Raw genomic sequence first — 14,254 nt, 5'->3', positions numbered from 1 at the left:
GTGCATAAAGTTGCCAAGAACTCATAGTTCAGTAATTTTGTTGGCAAAGGAAATTGCTGGAGTGCTTCGAACATTCCCCCTTCATCCTAGGAACCACTTTTGGATGAAGCCTCACTTTTTCAAAGAGCGTGTGCATCTTGTTCTGGCAAGAAACCATTCATTTTAGCCCGCATTCATCACCCTCCAGGTATCAAAGACATAAGTTACCGTTTGTCATGAGACACAGCTGATATGGATGGGTGTTTAATGCAACCACAGAAATAATTCATCTTTCATTAAAGCAATGAAGTGGAAGAATTGCCTGAACTCCGAGCCTGGCGCATGCATGATTAAAACTAGAATGGAAATCATTTGTTTCCCTTTCAGGTGCTCTGCGAGGGGTGAAAACACATCAAACAAACCAGCGTTGCAGGGTTTCTTTAGGATTTAGAGAGGCTGCCGGAAACCGAAAGGTCACAGTTTAAATTCCAGTGTATCCATCAACAGCCGTGAACAATTCAGCCCCCTTGTGCATCATAAGTAAACCTCAATAAAAGTGCTGGCAAAATAAAATGGAAACTCTAAGCTTTGTTTTGCCGTGACATTAGGCTGGCATGTTGCCTGATTGTTTTGTCTACATAGAGCCTGAATAAGGTTCAGAGTCACGATGGGAAAAGTTATGACGAGAACTTTTCTGTGAAAGGTGTGCAACCATATTCATGGAAAAACCACAGCAGTAAAGGGTCAAAACACAAAGACACATCACAGTACAACTACTTTAACCAGTGTTTACACATTACACACGTTTTTCTTTTCTAAATATGTATATTTAGAAAGTACTCTTCTTATTAAATCCCTTGTTGACCCTATTAAGGGCAGCTTGAATAGCTAATTCAATAGCTAACTGAAAAGCCATCGCATTGTATTTGTATAAAAGATCTTAATTTTATTTAGTTTTGGTTTATTCTCAGACCTCAAATTAGTTTCATTTCCAGTTTCATTTTTACTCCACTGTAAAATTCCCATTTAACTTTAAATGGTGCGTCTAAACTCTAAAGGCCCAATTATCTCCTTTATTTGTTAGTGCAGTCTAAAATGTCGGTCCAGGTGACCAGAAATGTGATTTAAGATAAATGTTAATGCTCTCTGCGGCTACTAGATTTGTAGCCTAAATAAGAAACCAGTTGATAATATTTTAGAAACTTTAGAACAGTTTTAAAATTCCCCTTTGTGAGGAAAACAGACAAAAACATAACCTACATCTCAAAGATACTATAAATGTTCTTTTCATTCCCTTTTTGTGTTATATTAATTCTACTTTGATTATCTGTATGTCTATGCATTTAAAGCAATTTTAAATAAATCTTGTGAAGTAACTGTTATTTCAGCTACTGCAGTTTTTCAGTCATGTATGGGACATTTAAAAAGTTTAGCTGATTCAATTAAACATTTGTACAGAAGTTGGGAAATTCAAAGGAAAATAACCAGAATCCTTATACTGGCCACTGTCTCGCTGAAGAAGATTAGTTGGTTTTGACTTCACAATTCAATTAATTTAATATCATTTAAATAAGACTGACCCATTTCTTCCATAAACAGAAAAGCTGTTTTTGGTTATTCAGAGCAGATGAAACTTTAAATTCAGGGGAAAGTTCACAATCCAACATTAATGATTAATGTAATATTCAAATAAAATTATCTCCAAAGCCCAAAACTGATGCAATGGAGAGTAAATCTATTCATTGTATTTTTTTCATATGTAGATTTCTTTTTTAATGGAGATGGAACCATCTACCACTTTTATGTGTAGTATTAAGTTTATACACCATTTTTAGCCTGCCATAAATCTTTATGATTTGCACAGTGTGTATACGAACCTTTCTAGCCAGTAGTATCATGACGGTGCACGCTATGGAACTCAGAAAGTTTGTAGTGATGTTGTTTTAGGGGATTTTAAGTTCTTATTTTGAAAAGAGCTGAGTCTCTTACACAGTGCATGCAACCAGAAACCCACCCATTCACATTCCTGTGGATGAGTTAAGACCCCAGTAAATGACTCCAAGTCACAACAAAGAAGCACCAGTCGTTGTTTTAACCCATAACAGCCAGTGTGCGGGCCTCAGTCTGATGGGGAGCAAGGGCATGTCTCACAGCAAGAAGCCGCTCCCAAGTCTGATTCATAGTGTGACTCAAATGTGTTGCGACTTACGTCAAAACCAAATGAAAATAAACACATTCTTAAAACACATTTTCATCTGGTACCAGCCTGCAGCCAACACCTGGTTGCTGTTGAGTTATTATTAGATTTCCCTCAATAAAGTTAAATCCAACTCGATGGTTCCTGTTGCTGTAGGGTAGGGTCATAAATTTTTAAAGATTAAACTGATTTGTGAATAAATGTTTAATCCAAAGTAAAATATCTGTATGACATTCTTATGTATTATTTACTGTACTACATGTACAGGTCATCAGTAACTTTAACTACTGAAGTTAAACTTTTATTTTTGTAATAAAAAATAGGTTTATGTTAATAAATTATTCTAATACATCAGTAAATTGTGTTTCACTATTGTAGCTTGTAACTATGAAGCCGTTTTTTAAGACTAAAATAATGACTTTTTCCTTAGACACCAACTCATGTCAACCTCGGCCCTCATGATGAACAAAATGTGGCTGTTATTACTGGTCTTAATCAGGCAAAGCAAGATCAATGAAAAACAATGACACCCAGGATTATTAATATATATATGAGGGAGTCTCTTTCCAGTCATTATATATGACATACGTGAAGAAACTGTCCAAAACTGTGCGGATGCTGAGCGTGCCTTAATAAAGAGTTGAGTTGTCCCAATCAAGATGTCCAACAAGCAATCCAAAACAAATCCCTTTTTTCTTCCCAACTCTTAGAACAACTCCTGAAGCTTCTTCATTTGTTTGCTAAGCGGAAGAAGCTGCTTCATGTGTTTCCTCACCAAATCCTGGGCAGCTGCAGTTCTTGATTTCACTCCCAATGGTGCTGCAGCCAACACCATGAAGAACACTAAGAGCAGGTCCAGGAAGAACAGAGCCAGCAGGCAATGATTCTCTTGAATCACTCCACACCAGCCCAGGAGCCAAAAATCAGAGTCACGGCACCAATAAATAACTCAAGGTTTATGGTGGGGGTTCTGGGGTTGTTTTTTTGTTTTTTTGTTTTGCTTTTTTTGGTTTGAGAGATTCTTTACTCCTGATAGGGATTAACACAACCCCAGGGAGGAGACACACATCCCTTTCGTGTTGTGTCAGAAAGGACTTTGGGGGAAAAATCTCAAATGGGTTCGCTGTGGCGAACTTTGTGAATAAGGAATCGACTGAAAGTATTGATAAAGTACTGAAACGTAAAGTTGAAGTATTTTATGACGCATTGTATAAAACCACTTGAAGCCAAAGTAAGTCAGCTATTGTTTGATGAAAACAGGTGTTCACCTGTTACACAGGTGGGTCTTGCTTTGTGTTTCTGATGTCCTTTTTCTCTGCCTGTTTCTGTCAGTGGGTGCAGTCAAGTCGAATTTGTTGTGGAAGGTTTTTAACTGAGTGATGTGACCTAAACTGAATGACAGTCTTAAAAAGAACTGCTTAAATGAGCTAAGTACTAGGAAAAGGTGCTTTAATGGTTTCTTTCTTACCTCCTTTAGCACTTTGCTTACAAAAACAATCAGCATAACTGATGAGTGGCACAAATCTAATCCTTAAATATTAATTAAAGGTGCGCTTTCTATTTAATGCCATAACTTGTTGACAGGTTTTAAATTTTCACTGGCAGACTGTTAAATCAGCAGCTGAACTGTGAACATTATGCTGCTGTAACAAAATCTCCTTCTTATCAAGGCGGTTTCTTCATTGCCTTCTCTGTCTGCTGTTGTATTACTGGCCTTTAGAATTATCATGAAATTAATTTTTACCTTAGGCCAGATGGGATAAGAATAAAATGCTCTATTGGGATAATATCATACTCTCTCAGTTCTTGCAGATATGATGGGTCTGATGAGTCAGGATTTTGTATGTGAGAAGAAGGATTTTAAATTAAATTCTGGTTTCAATATTAAAGACCTCTGGTACTAACTAAGCCCCCCTAGTTCTAGTACTTTTGCTGCAGTGTTTTCAGAGATTGTTTAAAACAGCCAGATAAGAAGGAATTATAATAATCTACCAAAGAAGTAACAAATACATGAAATTGTTTTTCAACATCATTCTGAAGAAGAATGTTTCTAAATTTAGGAATGTTTTACAGATGAAAGAATGCATCTTTATTTGTTTAATGTAACCACCGAAAAGAATATGCTGGTCAAAAATAACTTTAAGATTCCTCATAGTGTTGCTGTGCAATGCCAAAGTAATGCCATCCGGAGTAAGCATGTGGTTGGACACCTTTCTGAGGGTTTTAGGACAAAATAGTATAAGCACTGAAGTACTGCTTATCCTTCTCTCTTTAATACATGCCTGATAGTAGTTTAACTAACTGATCTCTGTCATCTGGCGTCACTGATAAATAGAACTGGGTATCATGTGCAAAGCAATGGAAATGTAAAAACTGTCTTTTTTCATGCATCCCTAAGAGAAGGAAAAAAAAATATTGGTCCCAACACGGAACCGTGTGGAACTCCAAGAATAACATCTGTATTCAAGGGGGAGTCCCTTGAACTAGTCAGATGGATATGACTCAAAATAGTGCAACGTGTTTCCTTTAATACTGCGTCATTTAGTCTCTGTAGGAAAATGTTGTGAATAGCACTATCGAATGCTGCATTAAGGTCTATGAGGAAAAGCAGAGAGATGAGCCCACTGTCAGTGACCACAAGAAGATCATTATTTCATTATTAGTGCTGTTTTTGTTCTATGATGAGCTTTAAATCTAGACTGAAAGTCTTCAAATAAAGTAAGATATACTTTACTTATCACTGACTTGGGAAATTCTTTTGTTACAGCATTTAAAAAAATAAACACAACAAAAATATAACACGTAGCTTTAAGAAGTAGAATGATGTATGTCAGTAAATAATACAATGTTGCAAAAATATCTGAGTCAGGTAACAACTAGTCAGAAACCAAAATAAATATGATAAAGCAAACTAATCTGGGTTTAAATGACAAATATTAAGTGTATATAATTAGCTAAAAGAATTCAAGATTCTGTGCTCCGCTTTTAGTCGCCATTCTGTTTTCCACCTCACTATTTCCAATTATATTTCATTTGTTTTTTTTATCAGCCTTCTGGAGTTTGTTCTCTCTGACTTTCTATAAGTTCAGTAGGCTTTGTATTAAAGCTCACTTTTTGTTAAGTAGTCTGCATTTGGGTCTTCATTTTGGTAAATTATAATTGCTTTCCTTTTTCCTGAAGCCACGTAATAGTATTTTTTCAGGCATTATCGCTGCTTGTTATTCAAATTACAGAAAAATATGGAAGGGGGAAAAAAGAACAGGCTTGAGATTATTAAGCAAGGTCTCCGGAGAGGAAATTATTTCTCTTTTCCACAAAATAATGCCGATACAACTAATAACACAATAATGATGAAAACACTATTAAAGTGGTGACAATTCATGTTGCCAGAGCAGTGAATTAAAATGTCACTGATAGCTCAGAGGCTGCGTTACTGATAGTTTTTTAAAACTTGTTTTGCCATTAAAGCCTTAATTAATTGTCATCATGAGCACAAGGAACATTAAGCTGAGTTTTAATTCATACGCTGTGCAAAGGGTTTTGGTGGATTTGCAATAACTTGCAAAAAAAAAAAAAAAGTAAAAGCAAAAAGTAGGTGTTCCAGATTTCCTGTTTTTGTCTTCTTCTGCTATGATGGGAATATTATTTTTATTCACTGACGTGATATTTAAAAAAAAAAACAAATCTACCAGTTCACTCACATCTTTTCACCAATATTATTTTTGTTGTGCACGTGCATGATACAATGTCAAATAAAAAACAGTCCAAACTGTAGAGTTGTCTTTGTCTGCATTTATTAGAGCTAGCACAGCTGCAGCTTTACATCAATCTGAGAGAGGGCAATTCAATCTCATCTCCTGCCGAACTGCTTATGGAAATATTATTACTGTTGTGTTGCACCTAAAGAGACCACAGTGTTTATTCCAACATGAGACCGACATGTTAACTTGTCATAATAATAACATCAACGCCAGGGTTTGTCAGTATGAATTTTGAAGAAAACAGTAGCTACACAGGGTGGACTGAAAAGCCTTGTCCTTCATACTCAGAAAGAAAAAGAAGATGCCATAATTTTTTAAACCCTGGGATATCACACATTTTCAGACAGCCTCTTAATGAATGCATTTATAGTGTTGCTTCGGGTTACAAAGAAAAACGCTAAGATCAAAACACAAATACAAAGCCTGACTCATCATCACAGCTGGACATTCATGGCATGGAGTGGGTGTGAATGTTGGAGTGTTGTTTTCTGAAAGTGACAGATGATGGGCGACACAGGCTGACCATACAACACGCAGTGCAGACTGAACAACAGAGAGAGCATCCTTCTTAACCCTCTGTTATAAAATACCAAAAGCACAAACCCAAATAGACTTATTGGAACAGCCAGTGCTGAGTAAAAAATCCCAATCAGTGCCACTCACAGATTTAAAGAATGAAAATGCACTTGATTTGGGAACAGCATATTTTTGGATAGAGTCCAGTGGTGATGCTTAATTTTCTGCATCCAACTGACACATTATCAGTTAAAAATCATTTTCAGTATGCCTCATAAACCTGGGAAAAGTAGTGAAGTAATAACACGATAAAACATCAGGTTTGTTCTTTAGAATTGTGAAAGCTGTATTCTGTATACGAGATCAGGGTCGAAAAACAATCTTCTGTTTACTTAAAAGTAGGCAACACAGAATCACTGTGTTGTCTGTGAAAAACGGAGAGAAAATAGCTCCAGAAGTGGAAAATAAGAGTGACCTCCACAGCGTGACTATTTAATTATGCTTTAGGACATAAACACTAGGAAACAATGGGCTCATCAGCATTTCCTAGCCTTTTTTTTTCCATGTACTGATTTTATGGAATATGGATATACATGAACACACATCAGCACACACCTTTCTTGCAGGTTATGTCTTTGTGCTTGTTTCCTAGGTTATATATTGGCAACCTGTCCAGACAACAACCCCCCAGAACCCTGAGATAGATACACTGTTAAGAAAATAAATCAGTGGATGCGTGAATGAATGTCCAAAAATGTTTTTTCCCCTCACCAAGGCCTTCACCAGGTTAAAGAAAGGATTCCTTGTCCAGTCAAATAAATCATTCACAACCTTTACTTCAGTCAGGACCACTTTAAGAAGATTGTGGTTTCCATCATGTGGAAAGCTGGAGGTGAGGACAGCAGCACAGAACACAGCAGAGTACTGACAAAGTCACGGTTCACAGCAACAGGGTTCGGGGTTTGAATCCTGCCTGGGGCCTGTCTGTGTGGAGTTTGCATGTTCTCCCTGTGTCTCTGTGGGTACTCTGGCTTCCTCCCACAGTCCAAAGACATGCATGTGGTTAACTGGTGATTTAAAATTGGCTACAAGCAGGTGGACTGCTTGATTTCCTTGTCTCTCATTTTTTTAAGGCTTCAAGGAGGCAAGCTTGATGTATCTTTCGTATTACATACGTGAAGCTCTCATTTAAAAAAAACACCCACCCTTATTCAAATGTTGCTCAATGTTTTTATTTGACCGTTGAGACATAAAAGTTCTCAGATCATCAATTCATATGATGTTGGGGCCCAATAAGTGAATTCACTCTGGTTTCTATGTAGGTCTGTTCCTCAGTGACTCCTGCTTTTATCTGAGCTCCCAAACACAAAAAAGTCAGCCCTGGTTGCAAGGCAGGCAGGCAATGAGCGAGACAAGAACCTAATAATTATTAAAACAGGCCATCCTCAGAGCTTGACAAATAACATTTGTCGTGTGGTCAGACAGATTTGGGTAACCTAAATGGAACAAATTAATCAAAACAAGAAAGTAAATTGTACTGTGCACACAACAGCATTCGTGCACTGTGTAGTAAAACAAGGTCGTGACATACATAAAGTGTTTATTTCTCCTTAGTGCAAATAGCAGGATTTATAGATGTGAGAACAGGGGTGTGCGTGTGCGTGTAGCTGTTCTGTAACAGCCTGCACATCATCATTTGCACATCACTGAAAAAGGTAAACAACGTGGAAGATCATCATGTGTAATGTTACTGCACTTTGGCATGACACTTCTCAGGCCAGAGGCTGCAGACTTATCAACATGTGTTCTTCAGATGGCTGCAGGAATTTAATGAAGTAAAGGAGAGCGGTTTTCATTAAGCAGCAGTGGACAACAAATACTAAAATACCAGCGATTCTCTCTTCATTACCTTATTTGATTAAACCTCCCACCCCTTTGTTCCCTCCCTTTGCACTTGGCACTAAAATCCTGCACAGGTTGGCAAAGCAATTTTCAGTGGAATTTTTTTCTGCTTATGTAAACACCATCATCATGTGAATTAATAATCAGCAGCTTCTCTGTGTGTGTTTGGCTCACATTCTTTCTTGCTTGCTCTCTCTGTATCACACACACAAAACACTAACTAATGTCACTCATGATCATTTTGGTCTCAGCCTCTCCTGACATGCTTACTGTGACGTGTACATTTGTTCCTTTGTGTTTCAAGAAAGAATATTGAGAAAGAAAACCTATTAGCTTGTAAAAGGGCTAAAACGTTAACTGGATAAAATCCACAAAAACAAAAGTCAAGGTAAATAAATGAAGGACTTATTTGAAATGCAGTCGATGTAAACTGGAAATAAAGTGCTTCTTGTGATGGAGCAGATGAGACTATCTGGTGAATCACTCGCACTTAACAAATTGCAGACTTGAGGCATGTTTATGACCCTAACTCATAAACATGACTGCAAAGTAAAGCAGAAAGATCTTAAAATCCATTAAAGCTGAGAAGGTTTTTTCTTTTTAAGATCTCAGGCCATTAACTGGTTTTTAACTCGACTGTCTTCCGTCCTCAGAATGTTTCAGTATTGAGTATGAAGGACAGGTCGAGCTTCTCTCCCTGCATCATCTCACATTTATGATAAACGATCACTGGAGCAAATTAAAACAATTCCCTGTTGTATCCTTGAATAAAATAGAAGAAAACAGCTCCTGAGTTCATTTTCAACCCCCTCTCTCTCACAGTGCTACCTGTCCACTGACAGCTGAACACAGGCTCTATTTCTCTAATGAAGCTTTAAATTAGCAGCTGATGGATAGTAAATATATACTAAGGCAGATTTCCCCATGTAAAACATAATAATCTCATTCTGAGTAATCACCTACCCATTCAGTGTTTGAAAAGAATTGATTACTCATTTAATCATGGAGCCACCACACTGCTATTTGGGGATACAGCTGATTTAACGGCGTGCAGCAGGAGCCGTGATTTTCCTTTTAAATTTTTTGATTACTTTGAAAATGGTATGGAAATCAGGTGCAGGAAGAAATGAAACCCATCTGCCTGTCCGTCATTTAAATTTAGCGAGCTAATAGCATTGCCATGCATTTCATTACAGCATATTAGAGCGAGCACATATAATCTAATGAAGGCAAAAATACATTCGGTTTGGAACATATGATATATATTACTGAAACTCAGTGTGATGATGACAAATATAAGGACAAGAAATCCTATCATACTGAAGCTGTTATGAGCTTTGCAGAGCGAAAGAGAGCTACACGGCATTCTGAAACTCCTCAACGTGTCGAGACACTTACGTTTTGTATCCAATCTCTCCAGATGATGTGGAAACACAAATTTAATGATTACCCATTTTAAAAAGGGTTGTTCCTATCCATGTTTCTAATTTTGTGTTGATATTTTTTGGACCACAAAAACTTTGCATGAATCACTTTAAATCATGTACGTTACTTCATCCTCTGTCCATTAAAGCTCTTTTATTTCACTTTAAAACAACTTTACTGTGACTGGCCATAATAAAGATGTTATTAAGATCCAAAAACAGAAAACAGTTAGAAACCATTACCACCACTGTAGCCGTATATAGTTAGATCCATAATTAGATATTAATGCAATTTTTGTAATTTTCCCTCTGTACACCACCACACAAAATACTCAAGATATGATTAAAGTGCCGATTTTAAACTTTAATACAAGAGTTTTATCAAAAGTATTGAATTAACTGTTTCATAGGCTCAAAAGTAAAAAGCTTATTTCTATGAGTTCTAAAGATATGTTGATGTGAGTGAAGGACGCCATAACTGTGCTGAAAAACCAAAATAAACTATCAGAGAGTCAGCAAAAACTTTCAAAATAACCAAATCAACAATCTGGTACATTGTAAAAAGAAGGAATGCACCGTCCTGCTCAGCAACCCGGCCACAACAATCCAGTTCAGCAACATCAGAAGCCTGCAGAAAACAACAACTCTGAATAATCACAAAATCCTTTCTAGAACACTTTCAAGCAGGTCGAGTTATCATTGTCGATGTCTACAATTAAAAGATGTCTTCATCAGTGTAATCACAGAGAGTTTACAACAAGGTGAAAGCCAGTGGTTGCACTCAAGAGCAAGGAGATTAAACTGTCAGAAAACGCTAAAAAGAGCGGCACGCTTCTCAAACCAAGATTGACTCGTGCGAGAATGATGGGAAGAGAAATGCATGAAGAAACGCCAGCCTGGTCTCATAACCAAAATCTGTCCATAAAATGAACACAATTCTCTGTTAAATAAGGTTTCAACTTATGATAGCGATCATGAACTCATTAGGAAATGTTCTTGAGGCAATAATCAAGTGTTGCCCTTTAATGTTGCATTCACTTTTTAGATCTATGTGCAGTCTATGGGCCAGACTTACAAACATGTTACCCCAGTACAAACTGGGTTTTGGTGTAAAAAAGAAATGGTCGGTATTTACAAAAAACCCACAGTGACAAGGTTGTGTGTCTGAGGTGAGAGATCATTTTTGCAATGATCTTGTGGAAAATGTAGGGAGGAGAATATTTAAATCAAGCGTTGAGACTGATGTTTGCACCCATTTTATTGATGAGAGCACTGATATTTAAGGCATGTCTACTGCGAATATCCATGACAGTTTTATCTGTACATGTTCTGTTTCATAGGTGAGCTCTATGCTTTTTTCTTTTTTGTTTGGTACACAAATTGTTTTCTCTCCTTCTCTTCCTCACTATTTCTCACCTCTCTCACAACAAGGTAGTGAGGCTTTTAATTGTGTTTTTCAGTGGATAAATGGAGACTCTCCTGGGGTGTGAAGAGGACATTTCCTCCACCAGGTGTGCCGTGGATTCCAGCAAGTTTTCCCCACACAGGAGACAAGCCTGACAGGAATTATTATCAGGATTTAATCACAGGAAGTCAGCTGCAGTTTTAGCTGCTGAACTGTAGGTCAAACATGATCCAGAAGAGTGTCAGGTGGCTCTGACTCGAGTGTCGATTTTGAATATGAATATACTTTATAAAAAATTATAGGTTACATTTTCTTTTTCTTATCTAACTGTTGTTGTGGGCGGTACATCCTATTTCAGCTGATATAGGGCAAAAATCACACACTATTCTATGAGATTTAGAAATATTCCATAAACCCTTTAAATTCATGCTCTCCATAGAGCCAAAGATGATGCACTGATGCAGGCTGTTTGTAAAGCAACGACGTGGTGTAGATGGAGCTTTTTTCTGGGTTTTTTTGCAGAATTAAAGCCCGGCTCAGAAAAATCAAAGGCACCCATCTGGTAACACTGGACTATGATTTACAAAATAAATGCCATGTTGTAGAAAAAAATAATACTTGCAACTCTAAACTCATCCTGGTAGGCATTAATTAAGAGTCAGTTTATCATAGACAATCTGGGCTCCATCTGCAAACCAAGATGAAACCTCCAGGGCTGAAAAATGAAGAAACATGGAAGCAGAAAAAAAAGCAGTTCCTCTTGGTGCCACTCGGGGATGACTTCAGAAGACACCATAGAGCTGTATGTTAAAATGCAACTGAAATATTTACAGCCTGGTTAGGGCAGTGATGGGCAGTTGTCGCCACCTGGTAAGTCTCATCTACACTAACTGGACTCACTGACATGGACCTTTCCACCATGTTCGTCCTATTGATGCAATTAATATTGGCTGCTGTGCAGTACCCACCATACAAAAAGCTTGTATTTTCTACTACAGAGAAAATGAGAAAGTAGAGTATGATATGAGGTGCATCTCAGTGTCAGCCATATATATTTACATTGAGCAATATACTGGGATAATCATAATTAGAGCTATTTGTATCTATTAGACATGTTTTATAAAATTTTGTATCTTTATAATATATTTTATTATTTATTATAGTTCCATTAGTTTCTGTTCTTACTGTCATGGAGCAACTGTGACCACATAATTTCCTCAGGTATTGATAAACTATTCTGATTCGGATTGGTGAGATGACCTCTTGTACTGCATTGGACCCATGCAGTTTATGCAGCTTGCTAACCCAGCGGTTCCCCACTGAAGAGCATTTAAAAGAAAGCAGGTTGTAGGCCCACCCACCCACACTGACTTCACTTTTCAGACCCTAAGATCAAGGCCATCTTTTTATATGCAGTCTATAATGATTTAATAATAAGTACGCAGTGGCTCGTAAGGTTATTAGAATGCAGAGTTCCTGTCATTCTGTCCTGTTTCATTCATTTACATCACAAAGATATTTTTTATATCATCCTTTTGTCTTGTTCACAGCTAAAACCAAACCCTAACAGAGCACGACATGCACACACATTTAATGCACTGCTAAATCGCTCTTTGACTGTCCCCACGCAGTGAATGAAGAAAATTCCACCTTTTCTCTTTAAAACTTCTATGTTACCCTTTAATCTTACCCTTTAGCCACAGTGACAGTATGTGTTACCGTGTGCAATAGAATACCTTCAACTTCAACAGAGCATTAAGACAGTATGGCTGACAGCAGGGCAGGAAGAGTTTTAAACTTTCTCCTGTGCAGGTTGTGATGTGATGCCATTTTTCTCATGTCTTTCTTTTTCTTTTCAGTGTTCATCTCTTGCAGGAGTACTTGTGACTTTTGAACTTTCTTTCCTCTTCAGAAGAAAACTTCCTCACCTGTGAGTTGAACCTCAGTTGGCAAACGCTGCAGGAGACGTGCTTCCTCTTGGCGGTGGGAGGGAGTCCGAGGGTGTGATGGAGGACGGCTTTCTGCACCGGGTCCATCTGGAGGATGGAGAAAGACACACAGAGAGAAGATAATTAAAACGGTGCTAAAGCCGACCTGTAAATCAGCTTCATTCCGCTCGCTCGCTTGACTGTGAAAAGAAAACAGGCTGCCTGGGGCTTTCTAGAAAGCCAGACATCCATCTTTCCCTTCAACAGGTGATTTCTGGCTCAAACATTAAAACTGAATTAATGGTCTATTTGCTTACTTTAGGCATACGCCACCACTCTTTACTAATCTTACAGTAATGGCTTTTGGCAAACTCCCTCAAGGGAACAGTTACAGGACACCTGTGGCTTTTTTTATACTATTTTTAACAGCATGTTCTCACCTGAAAGCACATTAAATTTAACTTGCTAGAAGGTGAGCGAGATCTTTCCTATGCCTACCAAATCTCAGATAATATACTGTTGTTGAATGGCCACTTGAGCTTGGCTCCAAATTCAAGCCAATCTCTGTAGACGACCATAACATGCAGAACTTAACAGCAAAAATAAACACAGTGGCTGTGTAGTGGTTAACACATTTGCCTAACAATCAAAGGGTCCCAGGTTTGATTCTGGGAAGAGACACAAATACCTTTAGTGCTGCCTCAGGAAGAACATCTGTTAAAAAAAATCTGCCAAATCAAATGTGGAACTACCTGCTGAGGTGATCGCTTGAGAATAAAGGAGCTAACACCAGAAATAAACATGTTCACAGTAGATTTGCGACCTGTCCAGGGTATATCCTGCCTCGTGCCCTACAACAGCTGGGATAGGCTCCAGCTTCCAACATTGCTGCTGCTTTCTCTACTTTCCATGTACCATACACATGTGAAAGAGACCAGAAAAAAGCAAATTGCTCTTTCACTTTCAGCTCAACTCATTAAACCCCAAAAGCACTGTAAAAACAAAGCAGTGTGTGTTACTCTCTGGATATTGGAAATGCAGCTGCTTTATTGTGAACTGCAATTCTTTAGTGTGTAGGCATAAGTGATATCAAGCTGTGCACAGATAATAACTGTTAGCACGATCAATTCTTTGTTCATTTG

The 14,254-nt window shown here is 37.8% G+C and overlaps 1 protein-coding gene across 1 annotated transcript in view; it reads right to left on the bottom strand.

Annotated features, from left to right (window-relative positions):
- znf385d (zinc finger protein 385D) overlaps positions 1-14,254 on the bottom strand; it is a 97,376-nt gene that overhangs the window by 36,459 nt on the left and 46,663 nt on the right. The window contains exon 3 of the mRNA XM_026186023.1: positions 13,113-13,220. Within this exon, the coding sequence (XP_026041808.1) occupies positions 13,113-13,220 (108 nt within the window). The remainder of the gene's footprint in view (positions 1-13,112; positions 13,221-14,254) is intronic.

This window comes from Astatotilapia calliptera, chromosome 11 (genome assembly GCF_900246225.1).
Source record: "Astatotilapia calliptera chromosome 11, fAstCal1.2, whole genome shotgun sequence".
NCBI classification, from domain to species: Eukaryota; Metazoa; Chordata; class Actinopteri; order Cichliformes; family Cichlidae; genus Astatotilapia; species Astatotilapia calliptera.
The sequence above is the reverse complement of the archived record's forward strand: the minus strand, read 5'-3'. Positions and strand labels throughout refer to the sequence as shown.